Raw genomic sequence first — 23,124 nt, forward strand, 5'->3', positions numbered from 1 at the left:
TTATCTAGCCCTACTCCAGACAAACAATCAGAAACTTTGAGGTTGGACCCAGCAGTCTGTTTTAAAAAGCCCTGCAGGTGATTGTGATGTGTGCTAAAGCTTGAGAATCATTTAAGTAAACAATTCAAATTCTTACCACAACAAAATGCAAATTTTATGTGTAACAAAACGTCCTGGTTACTTGCTCGCAAATAATAGAATTGGTGCTGCCAGACAATTACTGTATAAAGAGAGAGTGATGAGGATATAGAAAAATAGGTACTTTCATTTACTTTATTAAAGGCAGTATACATTAGTTAAATGAATGATGGTGCATTTGTATAATAAAATATTGGGCAGCTGTGAAAAAAAATCTGTATAACTTTTTTTTTTTTTTTTTTTTTTGAGACCGAGTCTCTCTCTGTTGCCCAGGCTGGAGTGTAGTGATGTGATCTCAGCTCACTGCAACCTCTGTCTCCCAGCTTCAACTCGTGGCTCAGCCACCTGAGTAGTTGGGATTACAGGAACCTGCTACCACGCCTGGCTAATTTTGTATTTTTATTAGAGATGAGGTTTCACCGTGTTGGCCAAGCTGGTCTCGAACTCCTGACCTCAGGTGATCCACCTGCCTCAGCCTCCCAAAGTGCTTGGATTACAGGTGTGAGCTACTGTGCCAGGCTGTGTTAACATTTTAAAAAGCTCAAGAAATGGTGACAAGGGGAAAAGGCAAGTTGCAGAACAGTTGTGCTCCCAAAAGAAATACACATGTATATATCCTTATGCCATTGGAAATTAAAAAAACAAAACAAAACAAAAACTTTAGAAGCTGTTTCTAGTTTTACTAATGACAGTGGACTTGGGAGGATGAGACCGGGAAGGGAGACTTCAACTTTTTCATCCTTTAACTTTTTATATTGTTTGACATATCATGAGCATGTATTGCTTTTATATATATTTTTAAATCGGTTTTTTAAAAGCAACAAGATTTTTTAAAGTGTGTTGGGACCACATTGTAGAACATCTCTGTTAGTATAAGATATTTGCAATTTATTTGCTAGAGAGGCTTTGGGTATGGTTTTTAAAATAAGTGATACCATCTGGAATGTGTTTTGATACAATTAAACCAATAACTGAGCACACACTAAATTAGTATTATTAGAATCTGGAGGTGGGGAGCAGGAATTAAAATAAGCCAGTATTAAAGATAATGAAGTATTAAACTGTTATGGGAGCAGTAGAAAGAGGAAGACAGAAAAGAGATGGATTGCAGAGGTGAAATCTATAGGACTTTATATTTTTTGCACAGTGTTTTGGATTATCCTTAATGTTCATAGTAGTTTGAATGTTCCCTGTGTATTTTATGTTAAATAGTTTCCGTATTTACCTCTTTTGTTTGCTTCAAAAATAGTTCAGTTGGCCAGGCATGGTGGCTCACGCCTATAATCTCAGCACTTTGGGAGGCCGAGGCGGGTGGATCACAAAGTCAGGAGTTTGAGACCACCCTGACCAACATGGTGAAACCCCATCTCTACTAAACATACAAAAATTGTCTGGGTGTGGTGGCAGATGCCTGTAATCCCTGCTACTCAGGAGGCTGAGGCAGGAGAATCGCTTGAACCCGGGAAGCAGAGGTTGCAGTAAGCCAAGATTGCACCATTGCACTCCAGCCTGGGCAACAGAGTGAGACTCTGTCTCAAAAAATAAATAAATAAAAAATAAAAATAAAAATAGTTCAGGCATCACATATTTAGAGAGAGTTATTAAAGAGAGAGATATATAAAGAATCTTAAGTCCTATTTTAATCTTTATTCTCTTTTAAATTAGAGATTGTAGTTTATATCTTCAGCCTAACAACTTGACATGTAATGTCATTAAACCATACCTGATAGGTTTTTTTTCTCTCCTTAAAAACAGCAGTAGGGAAATCTATACAATTCAGTTTTTCCATCAGCAGGTGGCAGACTTCTCTGGCCATTGTGACACACTGCTATTCTATATCAAATTGTCTTTCTCGTGTTACGCACTTTTATGTTAACTCTCAGAGTTGCTTAAACTATTAATCTATACAACTTAAACCAAGTATGACAACCTTCTGCCATTATAGACTTAAATGCCATTTTGTCATTTTTTTCATATATGCTATCTTCCTCATTTTCAAGGTGCTAATAGATTACAAAGTAGTTTAGCAGTTCATTAACGAGTTGCTTCATTTGTTTGCCAAGTTCCTTCTTGTAATTAGGTGGAAGTAAATAGCCAGTGCCTGCAAGATCCTTCCTGTCCCCATTCTGTCTTCTCTACTGCCTTGTCAGAAGGCACAGCCTGCTCCTTTACCTTATCTCCGATATCATTAGTTACGCAGACTTTCCCCAGTGGAAAAGATCAGTTTTTCAGTCTATCTGGATTTCTCTGTCAAATGGTTAGGGTTCTAAGGGAACAAGTTGCTAGATAAAATTCGATGAGACTGGAAAAAGTTGAGAACCCAAGCATTATATACAGCATAGCAAAATGTTGCAAAATAGAAACTCACTATAGTTGGCTTAAGAAAAAAGGAGGCTTCACTGGGACTAGAACTAGAAAGCAGTTAGAAACTGACTCCCATTTGGGTTAATTTGGCACTGTGCTATCGTTCTGTAACTAGGGAAAAACTAAAATTTAGAGGTGTCTACTTTGACCAGGTATACTCTACGCATTTATTTAATCCTTAAAACACAGTCTAGTTGTAGTTACTTTCCTAATTTTCTGTTAACTCACTTAGGAACTAATTAGTTAAGTAGCACAGTCAGCATTCAGTTTGATTCTTGTACTCTGAAGCTTTTGGATAAAGTTTCCCTGTTTGGGTAATTTAAGCAGGTGTAGATTTGTTGCCAATTTTTATGGTTTTGGTTTTTTTTTTTTTTTTGAGACAGAGTCTCCCTCTTTCACCCAGGCTGGAGTGCAGTGGTGCAATCTTGGCTCACTGCAAGCTCCATCACCTGGGTTCACGCCATTCTCCCGCCTCGGCCTCCCGAATAGCTGGGACTACAGGCTCCCGCCACCATGCCTGGCTAATTTTTTTGTATTTTTAGTAGAGACGGGTTCTCACCATGTTAGCCAGGATGGTCTCGATCTCCTGACCTTGTGATCCACCTGTCTCGGCCTCCCAAAGTGCGGGAATTACAGCCGTGAACCACTGTGCCCGGCCTGTCATCAATTTTTAAAATTTTGATGTCTTTCTAAGCTAGATAAATAGAATAAAAATTCTATTTTGTGTATAATATGTACATAAAAGAGATTTTGTCACATGTTCCTAATTTTGGTAAGATAGGAAACTCTAGTGTTCCATAATTTTTGTTCTGTAATTATTTGTGTATGGCTTATTTAGTAATGATATACAGTATCTTTTTCCTTTAACAAGTTATAGACTCTATGGCTTGAACAGAAGACAATCTTGTAAGGGAATGGGGTGGTCTTTGAAAGTTTAGTAGTTGGTAAGTCCTTGGTTCAAATCTCAGCGCTGCCACATTTTAATGGTTTATCCTTGGACAAGATACTAAACTTTTCTAAGCTTCAATTTCCAGTTATCTAGAATGGGGATGATTCACCTAGATACTCTTATGCCTTGTTTACTTCAGGGTATTATATTAAGAATGTATTTTGTCTTTGTCATGCAATGTTGCTGTAAGGCCTAATAATAATAATTAATAAAGAATATGTTCTTAGTGTTTGTATTTTATTTCACTTGATGTTTTAAAATAATTATATTTTGGGGAATTCTAACAGTATACTATTTTAAGTGTCTTCCTGGATTAAGATTGAAAAAGAGATGATATACATAAAGTTGTAAACAGTGCTTACCGCATAGTAGTTATTCAATAAATATTGCCCTTTCTTCTCCCCTCTGTTAATAAAGCTAATTTTGTCCAACTTACTTTTAGACATGATACTCTCTCAAAGTAGGTTTAATTATGTAATGCATTAAAAAATTATCTCTAAACAATATTCCATTTGAGCCCTCAGATTTGGAGATAGCAGAATGTTTAGTGATGTCATACATCTTTCTTAAAGTTTAAAAAGATAGGATATAGGGACATATCCAGCATTATGCCAAATTTTGAGCAACAATTTGTAACCTGAGCACTTAGCACTGTAGAAAACAGGGCCTGATCCCTGAATGCCTGCCATAATCGTTGGAGATGATTAAAGTGACCCAGGGGGTCTCGGAGGCATTGCATATATAATTATTTAATTTTGAGCTACTGAAATTTAATTTGGCTAAAACTATACGAGAAACATAAGTTATTATAGATAATAAAGCTTTAATATATATTTTACTCACTTTTGAATCCCTTCTAGTACACTTATAGCAAGCATAAATCATGTGATTCACTATAGATTTCAGAAAACTAACTTATGAGGTCCACATTCATGGGTTTCCAATCATGTGACCTAACTTTAAAGAAGTCTTAATAATTGGACTCATGAGTACCTGAATTATGACCCAGCTTTTTATAAGGAATTTGTTCATTTTAAACTATTTACCAGGCCGGGCAAGGTGGCTCATACCTGTAATCCCAGCACTTTGGGAGGTGGAGGCAGGAGGATCACTTGAGCCTAAGAGTTAGAGAACAGCCTGGGCAAAATAAGGGGACCTCATCTCTACTAAAAATCAAATACATCAAAAAAAGAAAGAAAGAAAACACACACACACACAAATCAAATATATCAATACCATAAATGAAGACTCCATTTATGTTATTGTCTTACATCCTGTTTTCTTGAACCTGACCTACCTATTGCATCATAAATGTCATTTCCTCTAAAAGTTTATTTAAATACAGAATTTAATCCTGTTTAAGTAAGAAAGTAAAAGACACACACACACACACATACACATATAAAAGCCAGGTGTGGTGGCGCATGCCTGTAGTTCCAGCTACTCGAGAGGCTGAGGCAGGAGGATCACTTGACCCCAGAAGGTTGAGGCTGGTAAGCTAAGATCATGCCACTGCACTGCAGTCTGGGTGATAGAGTGAGACCCTGTCTCAAATAAATAAATAATTTATCTATTTTATTTTGTATTGATTCTTTTTATATCATATAATACACATTGATATAAAAGTGAATCTAGATGAGCAAAAGAAATCTATAATTTTCACCACCTTAAAAGACCCCTATTTTAGTAAGTGTACTTCCTTTATTTTTCTATGTATATAATTAAGTATAGTTTTTTTACCCAAATGAAGTCATTCTGTAATGTTTTAAATCAAGATTATTTACTTAATTTGTTTATAAATTTATACTTATATTTTCATGACTATATTGTATTTATGCTATTATATCACATGGATATCATAACTATTTAAAAATTTATTGAATTGATGCATAGTATTCAACTCAAGTTTCACCCGCCAATCCTTCATATGATTTCAGATAATTTTGCTACTAGTTACTATTAATTCATGAATTTAAATCTCAAAATAATTTGTTTATTGTTCTCTTGCCTTAGTATTTACTTAACGTGTTTATGTGGCACAATAAGAAGGGAGGGTAGTAAGTTAAATCTTACTTTTTACTCCTCATTTAGATGTACTCGATATAGTGCACCAATAATAAAAGCTTAAATTGCATTACCTTTTTGCCATTTTTAATATAACTTATAACAAAATAATGATCTTAAACAATATTGTTTGTTTCTTTTTAAGGGCAGGAATACCAATTGTGAGATGTAGAAGGAGTCCAAAATTAAAACAGAAAGCTTTTTATCTTGTTTCATTTCAATCATAGAGATTCAGCTATAGTAAAATAAAAACATTCGGCAGGCTGAGGTGAGAGGATTGCTTGAGCACAGGAGTTCAAGACCAGCCTACTATGCCCCATAGCAAGACCCCGACTCTTAAAAAAAAAAAAAAAAAAGAAGCCAGGTGTGGCACGGTGCACCTGTGGTCCCAGCTACTCCAGAGGCTGAGGCAGTAGAATTGTTTGAACCCAGGAAGTGGAGGTTGCAGTGAGCCGAGATTGCACCACTGCACTCCAGCCTGGGCGACAGAACGAGACTCCATCTCCAAAAAAAAAAAAGTCAGTGCTAAGCATCTTGAAATATTCAAACATATGGCATTTGAAAGGAGAGCCAGGAAAGACTCCCTTCATTTGTGTTATTGTCTTACATCCTATTTTCTTGAACCTGACCTACCTATTGTAACATAAATGTCATTTCTGCTAAAAGTTTAAAACAGAATTTAATGCTTTTTAAGAAAGTAAAAAAGACATAATGTTCAACAATTTTACTTAAGTTTTTGAAAATTAAGTTACTTGATCTAGATTTTTGCAATTTTTTTTTTTGAGACTGCCTCCCCCTGTCACACAGGCTGGAGTGCAGTGGCATGATTGCACTGCAGCCTCTACCCCCTGGGCTGAAGTAATCCTCCCACCTCAGCCTCCTGTGAAGTTGGGGCTACAGGCACGTGCCACCACACTTGGCTAATTTTTTAACATTTTTTTTGTGGATTCAGGGTCTCCCTATGTTGCCCAGGCTGGTCTTGAACTCCTGGGCTCAAGCAATCCTCCTGCCTCGACTTCCCAAGGTGCTGGGATTACAGATGTGAGCCTCAGCCCTAGGCCTAGATTTTTGCAAAGTTTAAGAAATACATCGAGATGGGAACCATAGGTTCTCCTCAGTTTGCATATACATGTGTCTGTAAATTCATAAGGCTGCAATCAATCTCACTCACAGTCATCTACTAGGATAAGTTTTTGCAGTGATCTTAAATGATTAAAAGCATGAGCCTGGGTGTACTGGCCTAGCGTCTATGGTCCTTGGGAGATTGAGGTGAAAGGATCACTTGAGCCCAGGAGTTCCAAGCTTTAGTGTGCTGTGTCAATCAAGTGTCTGCACTAAGTTCGGCATCAATATAGGAACCTCCTGGGAGCAGGGGACCACCAGGTTGCCTGAGGAGGGGTGAACTAGCCCTGGTTGGAAACAGAGCAGGTCCAAACTCCTAAGCTGATCAGTGGTGGGGTCACACCTGTGAATAGCCACTGTACTACAGCCTGGGCAACATAATGAGACCCTGTCCTTATTTTTTTTTTAAAAAATTTTAATTAAAAAAATGAGGGCCGGGTGCGGTGGCTCACGCCTGTAATCCCATCACTTTGGGAGGCCAAGGCGGGCGGATCATGAGGTCAGGAGATAGAGACCAGCCTGAAAACATGGCGAAACCCCATCTCTACTAAAAATACAAAAATTAGCCAGGTGTGGTGGTGCACGCCTATAGTCCCAGCTACTCGGGAGGCTGAGGCAGAAGAATCGCTTGAACTCGGGAGGCGGAGGTTGCAGTGAGCCGAGATTGTGCCACTGCACTCCAGCCTGGGTGACAGAGTGAGACTCCGTCTCAAAAAAAAAAAAAAAAGGAAAATTTTCATTTGCCATTCATTTTCAAAAAATATAATAAGTGATTGTTTCATCCCTGTTTTCTGCTCCTTATACATTTTAAACCATATTCATACAAACATTTATAGTACCTTGTTTCAGTTCTATATTGAACAGTCATAATATTGAAGTCAGTTCACTATTGTCTTCAGGGAAGTTTGAAGAGAAGTCACATACCTAGACTGATGTTTTGCATGTTTAAAAAAATCATCTTTCTATTTACATCATGCAGCAATTAGCAAGAACAAGTTTCACAAGAATCAGTATAGATACTATTGCATCTCATCTTCTACTAAATTGTCTTCCTTATATGGTGGCTTCATTGTTTTGTTTGGAATAACTTCCTAGGGTGTCATCCGATTTAAGTTTAAAAATACATTCCTTTTTGGGAAGGTAATTGGATTATAGTAGCCCAACTATAAGTTAGTAGGTAAGTCTAGATTGTATTGTTGGGAAATAACAATACTTGCTACAAGTTTTACGCGGGATTATGATGTGATTTCTTTTACATGCAACTTTTAATTAATGCAATGCCTTTGTTTACTTCCCTGTCTCAATGTTAAAGACAAATAATAAGTTATTAAAGCTTAAATTCATATATTTGGTTTTCTGTGGGCTTTTTGTTTTTTCATTATTTGGAATTTCTGAGAAATCTTTTGATGGCAAAATACGAAGTGATAATTTTTAGTTTTTCAAGTTGATTGAGTAATTGACTATCTAAAAAGCTCTTAACTAGTTACTCAGAAATGCAAATGGATATCCCTTTTTCCATTGATAAAGACATCCAGTTTCAGTGTTAAAAGGGGAGGAAAAAAAATCTTCCAAAGATGTGAATTCTGTACAAGTGCTGTGCTCTTTGGCATATGAATTTCAGATCCAGAGTTTGCTGCTAGGAGTGATAGGAGTGATTTCTGTTTCTATGTCAATGAGTAAATAAAACTCCAAGGCAACAGGGCCTAGTTATTGTGTACAGAGGTGAAAGTCCATTGTGCAGTTAAAGAAACTGTCTTTTCAACTTCGTACTTCCATATCCTTTCTATCCCTTCTCAAAAAAAAATTTTTTTAAGTGCCCTAGAGCTATTAGAAACAAAATTCAGTGTCTTTGATTCAGTGCTTTGCTTGTGTCCTTATTCCTTTCTTGTGACATATTTTTTAAACATTCTTACTCATTCATAGACTTCTCAAGCCCTCTCGTGTTATGTGTTGCCCAGAGACAGCCTGATATAGTTTGGTTCAAAATGTGTCCCATACAAAATTAGCCGAGCATGGTGGTGCATGCCTGTAATCCCACCTACTCAGGAAGGCTGAGGCAGGAGAATCACTTGAACCTGGGAAAGCAGAGGTTGCGGTGAGCCCAGATAGCGCCATTGTACTCCAGACTGGGCAACGGGAGTGAACCTCTGTCTCAAAAAAAAAAAAAAAAAAGTGTCCCAACTCTTGTACATTAAGTCACATAAGTAGTGACTTAACTTCTCCTGACTTCAGATTCTTTATCTATAAAAAGGGAGGAAGTATTATTTTTCTCTTAAAATTATACCAATTAAATTACAATGTACATAAAGGGCCATCGCATGCTTCTGGGACTTTGAAAAAGCAAGAAAGTGCTTGATACATGTTAGTCCCTCTTCCAGGGACATCCCACCAGTCCCACTATCTCACTCCCACCCCACTCCTACCACATACACACTGGATGGAATTAAAAAGATGAAGTTCCTTATGGACAGGAAGCGACATCCATATTCCCTCTCTTCTCTGTTCTCCTTAGAATCAGACTAGCAGGACAGGCGCACACACCAGCAGAGCCCAAACCACCTACCCTTAGAGACCAACACTGCTCTTGATAGGATACCAGCCAGCTTTCTTTTCATGCCATAAAGTGTTTTGTTTTGGAGCCGACAAAGCTAGCTGGATTCCTTGCTTCTGTGTCTCCATTAGAAACATTGTTTCAAACAATCCAACTATATGATGTTGACTGGGTTTTTAACTTTCCTTTCTGATTATGGACATGATGGGTGCTACTCCTATGACGTTTTTAACACGCTATTTAAATTTCCCAAGGAGCACATTTATTTTCTAAAACTCAGGTTGTAAAAATGGCCCCTTAATGTCATTACAAATATTGTCTTATGTATTCTATTTTAAACTTTCCTATACTTGTATAAAGATTTTTCCTCCTCAAATTGGACTCTTGCTGTAGATATTATAACTTTTTTCAATCAATAGTAGACCATATGTCTGTAAATACTCAGCTCATGGAGCAGTACTGTGCAGTGATCTGAAACATGGATTCTGAAGTTAGAACTGAGTTTGAATCCATTTCTGCGACTTATCAAGTATAAGGCTTAATTTGCTCACCAGTAAAATGAGAATAATACTAGCACATACCTTCTAGGGTTGTTTATAAGTATTATATGAGACAAGGAATGTCAAGTGCTTAGAGGCATCTGGCACATAGTAAACACAATACATTTTAGCTATTCATAATAATCATTTTTAAGAGCAGTATAATTTTATATTTTATGTATGTATCACAGCTTAGTCATCTCTTCTGTATTAGTGAACATTTAAATATTGGCCATTTAGGTTGTTTCCAGTTTCCCAGAATTATAAAACAAATTTTCAGTATACATCCTGGCAGCTAAAGTTTTGTGTACTGCCTAATTTCTTTAGGAAAAATTTCTAGACACAAAATTGATATGTCAAAAGGAATGTATATTTCTAATGCTTTTAATAGTACTTCTAAATTGCACTCCAAAAAGATTGTAGAACTATCATTTCAATATTCTTGATTGTTGAAAGTGATCTGTGAATCATCTTTCAAAGTGATGTATTTTAAATTCTTACCATTGTCAACTATAGTAATATTAAAGGACATTTAAGTCATCATTTTCATACATAATACAGAAATATTTTAGAAATGGAGCCCTTTGTGGCCCTTGAGTCTTCATTACTGATTAGAGATAATAGGCTGTCCTCTTAGAGAAGTGTTTCATTATGAATTTTATTATTTTATTAAAGTAAGATAGCAGTGTCAAAGGTTTCACGTTTGGTAGATACAAATTTGGATAGTTTTGTATTTTGGTTTTTGGTTTTTTTTGTTTTTGTTTTTGAGACAGAGTTTTGCTCTTGTTGCCTGGGCTGGAGTGCAGTGGCGTGATCTCAGATCACTGCAACCTCCGCCTCCCAGGTTCAAGTTATTTTCCTGCCCTGAGTAGCTGGGATTACAGGTGCCTGCCACCAGGCCCAGCTAATTTTTTGTATTTTTAGTAGAGATGGGGTTTCATCATGTTGGCCAGGTTGGTCTCGAACTCCTGACCTCAGGTGATCCACCTGCCTAGGCCTCCCACAGTGCAGGGATTACAGGCGTGAGCCACCGCACCTAGCCTGGATAGTTTTTTAACACCAATTTTAACAGCAATTTAAAATTTTTTTCATGTTGTTTTTAATAGACAACAACACTTCACAAAATTTGATTACTGAAATATTACCTACACTGGATTTCTCTGAGGACAGTAGAGAGAAAGCCGATAATAAAAATGTATTTACATAAGTGCAGTGTAGCCATGTTCCTAATGATAAAGTTTTCCAGAGCCCATGGCATAACTTATCTATCAGGTCCTGACACATGGTGTCAGCATATTGCCACCCTACTACTCAGGTTAAAAGCAAGACTAGTTCTCTTTTAAAAATAAAAATAAAAATATTTTCTGCATGACAGTTGGACTGCTCTTATTTTTAACAGGAAGGAAATTTTTCCCCAAGTTTTTAAAAATAGAAATTAATTTTTATTTTCAGATTTTATGGCTGGTCTTATTAAAAGTATAGGAAAATATAAAAATTACTTTAAATCCCACAGCCCTTTGATAAAGACTATTAACAGTCTTTTGACTACATTTGCATATATCATGTCTTTTTGTTTATGGACTTTAAGTGAGCTAATCTTTTTTTTAATTGTGGTAAAATATACATAATATAAATCGTACCATTTAAACCATTTTTAAGCATTTCATTTGGTGGCATTAAGTACATCTACACTGCCGTGCAACCATAACCACTGTCCACTCCAGAACTCTTTTCATCTTCTAAAACTGAAACTCTATCCGTTGAGCAATAATTCCCCATCCTCCTCCTCCAGCCCTGGCAACAGCAACCTAATCTTTTTAACTTGTATTAAAATAGAATATACAGAAAAGTTCACATATCAGAAGTACACTGACAAACCACTGACAAACCACGAGGAAGGGAATGTTTTTAAGTGTTAGTGTAGAGGTTCCTCTTTTCTTTCCAGAGCCAGTTGCCAGTTCTAATAGTACAGATTTACCTTCTCTTTAATCCTCACATAACTTCAATTGATAATATTATGTAGATTGACTGGTGACTAGCTCAGAGCTAGCGAGGCTGTAACCAAGAGCATATATAAAGTACTGTGCAGCAGTGCGTCACAAGGTTTTTGCATAGGGCTTAGTCAAGGCTTTTGGAACCGCCCTCAGTTGCACCTTGTGCTATATTAGTACTTCTCAGACAGGAAGAATTTTCTTTTGCTGGTGTAGCTCGTGTGGTTACCTTCAGGGTAAGTGTGTACAGTTCATGTAAATGAGTTTCTCTTGTCTAACTTTATGTGATTCTTATTTGATTCTATAACTTACTGAAATTTTGGGCATTTTGAAATACAAACTTAAGAAATAAAAGAATATTCCAGTATAATGCAAAACTTCTTTATAATTTGTGAAGAAATGAATGTGCAAAACTTTGAACAGTCTTAGGTCTCAGAAATTACATTTTATATGTTCTAATTTTAAGAGCTTCTTGTTTTACATGTAGATGTTGAGAAAAAACAAAGTACCTTCAGAAGTCTCGTTCCAGGTTCAGGGGAAACACTCTAAGATTCAATTTTGTTGTTCATTCAGTTGATATGTGACTCAGTTTTACTGACAGCCACAAGCTTTGTGTTACTAGGATTAGGAACAGTTTATTATGGGTAGTAATAAAGATTATCGATTTTTATTTTGTGCATGTGAGCTTTACCCAGGATTTTGTAGAATGGGATTATCACTGGTATGTTTTATGAATTGATAAAAGCTAGATTACTGATTTATAACAAATTATATATTGAAAATTAAGATTCAAAAATTTATATTACAGTAAAAGCCTAGAATATTATGGCTAAGTTATATTTAAATAATTGAATTCTCTACACTTTACAGTTTTTTTTTCCTTTTAATCAGAGAAGTTAGATCATGCTGCAGACCATTTCTTAAAGCAGTTTGCTTAGTTTTTATTGGCAGCCTGCATCCAAGCCCGGCATCTCTGGGTATTGCTTGTCACCTATGCTGTTGTTCTAGGACAAATTCAAGGACAGAAGAACTCAGAGTGTCTTAAGGGTTGTCAGTATAAATTACTTAGTTTCCATGTGCTGTGTGTGTGGTTTACTTATCTTGAAAAAATGCTATTAGATATTAGAGGCAGTGAGCGTGGGAAGGATAGAGGAATAAATTCTAAACATTGAAATTGTTTATATGCGTAAATATCCACAAAATTCTGACTCAGTAGCTGCTTTACCATTTGGAAAAATTGGTTAAAATTGCCCATTTTTAAATAACTAGCTTTTGAAATCTGTTTTTTCCTCTTTCCTCCTATATCCTCTTCTACCCCTCCCACTCTTTGCTATTTAGTTTCATTTTTGTTTTATGCCTGTATCGAGAAAGTTTCGCTTTGCAGCGTGTGTGTTTCTTTTTCCCCACCGCTGAGTTGCAAATCTAATTAGGGAGAATTATTTAAATGCCCCCCCAAATTATTACAACCATACAGAAAAGATGAACTTACAGTTTGATTTTGCATGTGCTAATCACCCTAAGAAAGTAACATTAAAACAAAACAAAACAAAACAAAAAACCCAAGCTTAAGAAAGTCAAATAGTACAGGTTACTGAAAAAGTGTAGGAAAAATTGATTCATCATGGATGTTTGGTACTGTTGCTGATACTGTGTCCATATTATAGTAATATATGCCTTTTCTTATGTGAGTAATACACAGTTTAGCATTCACAATTTTATTACCTTATCAATGTAGTTTACATGTTTCTGCGAGTATCACAATTAAAGCAGTCACAATTTTTAAAGCTATATTTCTTTTTCATTTTCCTGTAAGACAGAGTCAAGTAGACCTTTAAAAGTAATCAGTTTGCATTCAGGTACTTTAAGACTTGCTTTAAATCAGGTAATTTTTTTTCATGTAGACATACCAATCAATTTTCATTAATTGACTTGTAAACTATCATCAGAATGAAATGCCGTGATAACTAAAGTTTTCAGTTATCAAGTTTGTGTTAAGTTCTTACCTCTTGCTTCAGTCTTTAGCCTTGTCCTACATATTCCTGGTAAAGAACTCTGCTATAGTAGAGACCTTAATCTCATACAAAAAGCACACAAAGTAATTATTTTCCAGTTTCCACATTTTCCAGTTCACATTTAAAGACTCTGAAGACTTAAAATGTTAAAACTTCCTTTGAAGACAGTTCATAGTTCAAGGGCAGTATTTTCTATTTTTGAACACGTCTTCTACACTTGATGTGTTTTTTCCAGCAGCTCTTCTCTTGAAGCATCTGCAACAGATGACCATTGGCAAAGTAAGCCAGAACTTTATATACCAGGTATAGGTTTACAAGCCTATTGGTTTAAAAATACTCTGCCCTAATTTTCAGTGTCTTCCTTAGAATAGTGCCAGAATGCTGACATTTTACACCTGAGTCTTTACACTTTTTAAATGATAAGACCTTAGAGTAATTTTTGTATAAGGACTGCAGTATCACTTTATGTGAGATATCTTTGAACAAAGATAAATTCTGGTCAGATTGCTAGTGAGGACTGGCAAGAATGAAAGATCTTCAGTTGAAATTTGCATAGTATTCATGAATTGTTGGTATACTTACCAAAAAAAAAAAAAAAAAAAAGATCCTAAAGTTGGCCATCAAATTTCTTATCACTCTTTGTTTTTATTTGATGAGACCATGAGAAAGATGATCATTCTTTTACCAACTTATGTTGACTTTTTTCCCCTTTAAACTCAAAATGTATGTTCCAAAAAGAGCCATACTTCAGAGGTAGAGACTAAAGAGGATTTCTACTACCTGAATGTGTAACAAAAAGATCTTAGATTCCTAGATATTAAAATGTATTTAATTCTTCACTGCGTGAATTGTTTGCCCTTGGGCTTTTCAAATGTTTCACAGATTATGCGGTATTTTTATAAACTCTACAGTACTTTTCCACAGTCTCCACACTCTTCCTTTTTTTCAAGCTAATGAGATGGTTTTATTTAAATAGTGCTCTTTGAGAAATCTAGACCACTTTTCACATGTTAAACATCAAAGAAAAGCTGTAAGCATTTAATAATTAGGCTTTGATTGCTATGAAGAAATAGACTTGCATGCAGCTTCTATAATATCTTGTTTGTTAAAAATCTGGATGACTATGACAAAAAAAGTTAGACCAAGGAAATTCTACTTAAACTTGACTATAATCATCTAAGCTAAAGACTACTAATCCCCAAACTACCATTATATTTTGAGGGTGGTGATCAAATGTTTTATGAGTTATATAGTGTATGTGTGTGTATATATATATATATATATATATATATCTGTACAAAGATATATACACATACACATCTTTATATCGATATATATACACACACTCATACTGCAGATACATTCTTTTTCAGATGTGAAAAATTGCAAGTTATCATCTTACTATTTGGAAATCGTATTTACTCAATTCTAAGATGCCATCAATTATGAGACTATCAACTTACTAGCAGGCTTTCTGAGAGAGGGAGAAAAAGACATTTTGTAATTTCATGGACTTAAAATGGAAGGGGGTAGGGACTGAATTTTAGAATTTGAGAAAATTTGATGTATCTGCTATAACACCTTTTAATGATAAAGAACACGGATCTAATGTCCAACTTATATTACTAGAATTTAAGAAAAAGTCAGATATTTTCTCCCTTTCAACTAAGTTGCCATTTTTAAATAGTGCTTTAATTATAAAATTTTACTTATCTGAAATAAAAGTAAAGCCATTATGGAACAAACATAGATTGGTAATTTTCCCTAAGATTTATACTACCAACACAGCAACAACAAAAAACCTTAGAATAATGATGAGAGATATTTTAAAAACTGCTTCCTTTTGTTTGATGAACAGATATGTTTAAACTTCACCCAGACCCTAAAAGGTTCATTCAGTTGATAAACACTGTCACATACCTGTTTTGTGCTAGACACAATGCTCGATTCAAATACAGCTCATGTCTTAGTCATATCATATTAAAAAATTAAAGATTTTAGGCCAGGTGCAGTGGCTCATGCCTGTAACCCCAGCACTTTGGGAGGCAGAGGTGGGCGGATCATGAGGTCAGGAGATCGAGGCCATCCTGGCCAACACGGTGAAACCCCATCTCTACTAAAAATACAAAAATTAGCCAGGCGTGGTAGCATGCGCCTGTAATCCCAGCTACTTGGGAGGCTGAGGCAGGAGAATCACTTGAACCCGGGAGTCAGAGGTTGCAGTAAGCCGAGATCACACCACTGCACTCCAGCCTGGCAACAGAGAGCAAGACTCCATCTCAAAAAAAAAAAAAAAAAAAAAATTAAAGATTTTAATGTAAGAAAATTGAAGGAAAAATTGGACTTTTGTGTTATGTCTTCCCTTACTTTGTTCTGTCTGTATATTCCTGTATTGATTCGGTAGTAGCAATGCATAATTTTCCCACAAACTTCATCCTTACATGTAGAGAAAGTGTTGATAAAATATTCTGGCAATAAAGTGCTCTTTGCAAATATGTACTTCATTTTCACTGTTTATTCAATTTTCTTAATATCATATAAGTTCTTATAGGAAAGCCTCAGATTCTCCATACAAAATGTTTAATCCAAAACTATGCTGGATAGAGTAAAACCCTTGCTGAGCTTCTTAGAAAAAAAAAAAAGATGCTTTATGTGTCAAATATAGGCTATGTTAAATCATAACAAAGCCTTTTTGTCTCATTGCTCTCCCGAAAGCAAGGTGGGTCACCAGCAGCCCTACTGGAGCCACCCACGGAAGTTGGGCCAGGGTTCTCGCTCTTGTCACATCTGCCCAAACCAGCATAGTCTGATCTGGAAACACGGCCTCAATATGTGCCGCCAGTGTTTCTGTCAATACGCGAAGGACACAGGTTTCATTGAATTGGACTAAGTGATCTTCCTTGAATGGATTATCCAAGGCATCCACCCAATAAAAGAAACCATGTTAGTTCTTTGTACATAAAATAAACATTTTTAAAAAACAAAATAAGTCATGCCAAAAATACCACCTTAATATATTATTGGCATAACAGGAAGAACCTGAAATTTATGTGTGTCACGTGTACTTTTTTTTTTCTCTTTTGCTGTGACATCACCTGGGAAAATCCAGAAGATTGGATAACCAAGAAATGACTAATCAAGAGTCTGCCGTACATGTGAAAATGGTGGGTATTTGCCTATTTCCAGTTCCATTTATTAATGGTAAATCTTCACCACTTTTACCTCTGTCTCTAACCAGATAATTATGGGACTGAAATTTTATACAACTCTTTCTTCACAGTGCATCACAAAATAAACCTCAAATATTTATTGAATTGAATTTCAAATTATCTTTAAAATGTTTTTGCTTGAAATCTAATGCACATTATTGTGCTTCTCAGAATATAAAATGTTTCCCCATTCCTTTTTACGCTAAATTTTCTTTGCTCAGCAATAATACACTTAAATCATACAGTGTGAAATACATTATTGTAGGTTTTCAAATTTAAATGACAAGCATTCAGAAATTTTTAAAATACTTACTTGCATGACAATAGAGTTGCATTATATATACTAGGATGAGACAGGAAATGTACAGGCTTTGGAGTCAGAACTGGCTTCATATCTTAACTCATTCTGGCCGGGTGCCTGTAATCCCAGCACTTTGGGAGGCCGAGGCGGGCGTATCACCAGGTCAGGAGATTGAGACCATCCTGGCTAATACAGTGAAACCCCATCTCTACTAAAAATACAAAAAATTAGCCGGGCATGGTAACATGCTCCTGTAGTCCCAGCTACTCTGGAGGCTGAGGCAGGAGAATGGCTTGAACCCGGGAGGCGAAGGTTGCAGTGAGCCAAGATTGCGCCACTGCACTCCAGCCTGGGTGGCAGAGCGAGATTCCGTCTCAAAAAAAAAACAAAAAAAAAACAAACAAAAAAAAACTCGTTCCTTATTAGCTTCTATAGCCCTGAATGAGAGCAGTAATCTTACCTTTAAGAAATGGGTGTGAAACCACCAATTATCTGTTATTATTCATACTAAATGAAAATGTAGGCCGGGCGCGGTGGCTCACGCTTGTAATCCCAGCACTTTGGGAGGCCGAGGCGGGCGGATCACAAGGTCAGGAGATCGAGACCACAGTGAAACCCCGTCTCTACTAAAAATACAACAAATTAGCCGGGCGTGGTGGCGGGCGCCTGTAGTCCCAGCTACTCGGAGAGGCTGAGGCAGGAGAATGGCGTGAACCCAGGAGGCGGAGCTTGCAGTGAGCCGAGATTGTGCCACTGCACTCCAGCCTGGGCGACAGAGCAAGACTCCGTCTCAAAAAAAAAAAAAGAAAATGTGAAGTTCCTAATAACCACAGATTAAGCATTCATTAAATATTAATCTACTCTATTATGTTAGTGAGTGTTTTAACTGTGTAACTGACATTTATTTGCATATGTGGAAAGAAATTACATCTGTGTTCTCCATATTCACAGTGATAAAATCTTAAAAACAACAATTTTAAAAAATCCATTCTTTTAAAGGGAACAACTGCCCCATGATCTCTTGTTTTCTCTTTGTGTTCTTTTTATTGTTGTGCCTCCTCTTCTGTTCCGTTTATTTTTTCAGCTTTCTCTTTCTCTCTAGCTTTTTTCTGGCGTATAAACTAGAGCGTGACACACCAAGCAAGCAGCATTTTGTCACACTTAATAAATCTCTTGTTCATCTTTCCCTCAACCAGTGTAGGATCAGAGGTGAAAGTTGACTCAAAATGGTGATTAAGTCATCGTCAGTTTAGTTATTGCTCTTAGGTTGATGCGTATGAAATTGTTTTTATATGTCAAATATAGTCCAATATTGCCAGTTTTATATGGTTCAACCTAATAACAGCTCTTTGCATCCATTGAATGATTGGCACTTGATTCATTGGAATTGAGCATATCTCTTTGATACACAGAATTAAACCAGTCTAAAACTTATTTTCTTGTTTGGGTTGACTTTTTTTTAACTTAGGTGAACACAAGCAGTATAGGAATTCCCTGACATATAAACAATGTTAATTCTCTTTGTATAATGTTGTTACTTGGGTCCTAGAGCCCTCTAGAAGGTGTCTGTGGAGGCAAGTAGCAGTGTATTCACCCCACAGTTGTTCAGACTGTTGAAGAAAAACAAGCCAAAATATTTTTTTTAACTATTATTGCATTAATTTACACAATTTTTACCTTGGGTTTGCTTTCCTAAAAATATTGATAGGTCTGGCTGGGCGTGGTGGCTTATGCCTGTAATCCCAGCACTTTGGGAGGCCGAGGTGGGCAGATCACGAGGTCAGGAGATTGAGACCATCCTGGCTAACACGGTGAAACTCTGTCTCTACTAAAAATACAAAAAAATTAGCCAGGCATGGTGGCGGGCACCTGTAGTCCCAGCTACTCGGGAGGCTGAGGCAGGAGAATGGCGTGAACCCGGGAGGCGGAGCTTGCAGTGAGCCGAGATCGCGCCACTGCACTCCAGTCTGGGCGACAGCGTGAGACTCCCTCTCAAAAGAAATATAGATAGATAGATAGATAGGTAGATAGATAGATAGATAGATAGATAGATAGATAGATAGATAGATAGACAGACAGACAGACAGATAGGTCTTTTATATTCACAACTTTATAGCATGTTATTTTTAACTTCTCAGCAGGATTGAGATCTCTCTGTCCAGACTTTTTACATGCACACTTCTCTGTGTTCACTTAAGTTCTATACGAACAGAGCTATTTCTCTTTTTCCCATATTAGACCCTGCACTTTGATTCCTCCCTAATCTCAGCATATCTAAATCCTGTTTCTCTTCCAGAGCCTACCTCTGTTGGCTCTTCCTCCTTTGACCCCGGAAGAAGAAATCTTTGTCTCTTCTCCTCCTCTTACATTTTATCTGGACATCTTGGCAATGTATTAATTATTTGGGTTTCTATTTTTTAATCCACATTAGAGAATATGCATCTTGAGTGTAAGATTTATATTTTATGTATCTCTTACAGAGTGGCTTCGCACACTGTCTTATACTTAATATGTGGTGAAGGAATGAAAGAATTTGGCCTACACTATCTTAATGTGGAAACAGACCAAATATGTATGTAATAGGCAAGGGAAATCGCTATTACTAAAATTTAGTAGTGCATAATCTTCCAAATAAATCTGAGAATCATCTATGTGTGGGGGTAAATGTACCAGTTTGAATAGGTGGCTTTAAATCTATACTTTCTGTGTAGTTGGGTAAAAACTCTAGTGCCTACTTCTTTGTACCACTGCAGTAATTAAGTCTTTTGTTGCTACCAAATGTAAACAATGGAAAACCAAGAAAGAATATTTCTCTGAGAACATCTGACTGAAATTTCTTAAGTGATTCAAACTAATTTTTATGTGGGCTATTTCCAGAAAAATGTAGGATAATACTAAGGTGATTTAAAATACACTGAGGCTGGGTGCTGTGGCTCGTGCCTGTAATCCCAGCATTTTGGGAGGCTGAGGCAAGAGGATCACTTGAGCTCAGGAGTTTGAGAACATCCTGGACAACGTAGTGAGATCCGTCTCTACAAAAATTAAAAAATTAGCTGGGCATAGTGGCAGATGCCTGTAGTCCCAGCTACTCTGGAGGCTAAGGTGGGAGGATCTATTGAGCCCAGGAGGTCAAGTCTGCAGTGAGCTGTGATCACGCCACTGCACCCCAGCCTGGGTGACAGAGTGAGACCTTGTCTCAAAAATTTTAAAATAGGTCGGGTGCAGTGGCTGATGCCTGTAATCCCAACACTTCGGGATGCTGAGGCAGGCAGATTGCTTGAGCCCAGGAGTTCAAGACCAGCCTGGGCAACACTACAAAACCCTGTTTCTATAAAAAAATGCAAAAATTAGCCAAGGGTGGTGGTGAGCCCCTGTAGTCCCAGTCACTTGAGAGGCTGAGGTGAGGGGATCACCTGAGCCCAGGAGGTGAAAGTTGCAGTGAGCCAAGATCACGCCACTGCCCTCCAGCCTGGGTGACAGAGCAAGACCCTGCCTCAAAAAATAAAAATAAAAAAACATAAAAGTAAATTTTTTTTTTTTTTGAGACCGAGTCTCACTCTGTCACCCAGGCTTGGAGTGCAGTGGTGAAATCCTGGCTCACTGCAACCTCCGCCTCCCGGGTTCAAGCAATTCTCTTGCCTCAGCCTCCCAAGTAACAGGGATTGCAGATATGTGCCACCATGCCCAGCTAATTTTGTATATTTAGTAGAGACGGGGTTTCACCATGTTACCCAGGCTGATCTCCAACTCCCGACCTCTGGTGATCCGCCTGCCTTGGCCTCCCAAAGTGCTGGTATTACAGGCATGAGCCACCGTGCCTGGCCTTTTTTTGTTTGTTTTTGAGACAGAGTCTCGCTCTGTCACCTGGGCTAGAGTGCAGTGGTGCCATCTTGGCTCACTGCAACCTCCGCCTCCTGGGTTCAAGTGATTCTCCTGTCTCACCCTCCAGAGTAGCTGGGATTACAGGCGTGTGCTACCACGCCTGGCTATTTTTTGTATTTTTAATAGAGACAGAGTTTCACTGTGTTGGCCAGGCTGGTCTCAAACTCCTGACCTTAGGTGATCCTCTGGCCTTGGCCTCCCAAAGTGCTGGGATTGCAGGCATCAGCCACCGTGCCTGGCCAAAAATAAATTTTAAAAATAATAAATAAATGAAACTCATATAGATGAACATACATATTTATAAATTAAAAGTACAAGTCATTTTTTTAGTCTTGGTTAAAATATGAATTGTTTTCTCTGTACATTGTGGATTGTACTAACCCTTAGTTTATTTTGTTTTTTATTTTTAGTTTAAGAATAATCATTGTTATAAATAGAATGTATTTGTGTGTGTTTTTTAATACAAAATCTTTTTATTTATTTATTTTTTTGAGACAGGGTCTCACTGTGTCACCCAGGCCGGAGTGCAGTGGCATGATGTCGGCTCACTGCAACCTCCGCCTCCCGGGCTCAGGCAATCCTCCCACCTTCGCCTCCGAGTATCTGGGACTACAGATGTGCACCACCATGCCTGGCTAATTTTTGTATTGTTTGTAGAGATGGGGTTTCGCCGTGTTGCCCAGCCTGGTCTCGAACTGCTGAGCCCAAGTGATCCTCCCGCCTCGGCCTCCTAAAGTGCTGGGATTACAGGCATGAGCCACCATGCCTGACCATGTTTTCTTTTTTAATCAAAATTTAATATAATTTGAAATCTAGTTCAAACAGAATTAAACTTTGAAGTTGTCATAATCTCATCCTGGAAATTAGGATTATCCCTAGTCTGGAATATTATCATTGGATTGATGATACCAAGCCACACCCAGAAATTTGGTAACTGTACTATGGAGCTTCTTATTTTTATCTTATCCCAGTGTATCCACAAGATCATATCAAATAATCTAATATTACAATTGAGTTGTGGATAAAATGGCGTAACTTTGAAATCCATTTCATCTCTATAAATATATTAAGTATTGGTCAAAATAAATGAATTTTAGATCTTTCTTAATCATTTTTGGTGTTGATTCAGATTTGGCATCAATCAACCAACATACCCTGATTCTTTTCAGGAAGGCATTGCTCCCTCCCCAACATTTTACACTGTGGCTTTACTATAAAATGAGTTTGTTCTCTTTTTATCACAAATGATGGAAATTTTTAGCTTCTTATTTATTTTTCATAAAATTGTATCATAATCAAATTGAAAATTTTTCAGACAATTCAAAATACCTTGCCCTTCAAATTTGAAGTATCATTATTTGTGTGCCACCAAACCGTGTCTGTGTTTTTCTAAGAGGGATATAGACAGAAGGACTTTGTGGAGGTAACAAAAGTATGTGATCTCATGCAACAGTTGGGGCATGTTCAACAACAACCACAACAAAAAGTATGTGATGTATTTCATCATACTTCTACAGTGTGCTTATATTATGATACTCTTTGACATATTCCATACAGGAGTCTTTGATTCTCTTTCTTAGGCTATATTATAAAGTATTTGAGTAAAATACCTAATATCTCAAGTTCTTGTGAGGTATTTCTCATATAGATCAGTGACATTGATTGTGTATTGCAGGAGAGGAGTATAGTATACTGTATAACCCAAGACAGATAGAATGGTCATTTTTATATTTCTTATACCTATTTCATCATTATTTTACTCCTATGCCATTTGTATATTCACTACTTATTTATCCGAAAATGAATGGTTGTATGTTGTACAGGAGCCACCAATGCCTTTAGCTACCGGTTCTCTTTCATCCATTGTGATTTAAGGTAAACCAGTATTGGCTGGGCATGGTGGCTCACACCTGTAATCCCAGCACTTTGGGAGGCTGAAGCGGGGAGATTGCCTGAGCCCAGGAGTTTGAGACCAGCCTGGGCAACACAGCAAGACCTTATC

The 23,124-nt window shown here is 37.1% G+C and overlaps 2 protein-coding genes across 5 annotated transcripts in view; both read left to right on the top strand.

Annotated features, from left to right (window-relative positions):
• Window positions 1-23,124, top strand: part of NT5C3A (5'-nucleotidase, cytosolic IIIA) — a 49,590-nt gene that overhangs the window by 10,896 nt on the left and 15,570 nt on the right. The window contains exons 1-2 of one of the 4 annotated variants that reach the window (XM_032758368.2): window positions 11,938-11,954; window positions 16,840-16,894. The exons of 1 other annotated variant lie outside the window; for it this stretch is intronic. In XM_032758368.2, coding sequence (XP_032614259.1) covers window positions 16,859-16,894 — 36 coding nt within the window. In that variant the 5' untranslated portion in view covers window positions 11,938-11,954; window positions 16,840-16,858. Of the gene's footprint in view, window positions 1-11,919; window positions 11,955-16,839; window positions 16,895-23,124 lie in introns of those variants that run through there. 2 more of the 4 variants (XM_032758367.2, XM_032758369.2) reach the window with 2 other exon arrangements.
• Window positions 16,351-16,620, top strand: LOC116812576 (small ribosomal subunit protein uS14-like). Its single transcript, XM_032758373.1, has one exon. It carries the CDS (start codon window positions 16,399-16,401, stop codon window positions 16,618-16,620), a length of 222 nt encoding a protein of 73 aa, XP_032614264.1. The 5' UTR covers window positions 16,351-16,398.

This window comes from Hylobates moloch, unplaced genomic scaffold (genome assembly GCF_009828535.3).
Source record: "Hylobates moloch isolate HMO894 unplaced genomic scaffold, HMol_V3 SCAFFOLD_1, whole genome shotgun sequence".
Classification (NCBI taxonomy): domain Eukaryota; kingdom Metazoa; phylum Chordata; class Mammalia; order Primates; family Hylobatidae; genus Hylobates; species Hylobates moloch.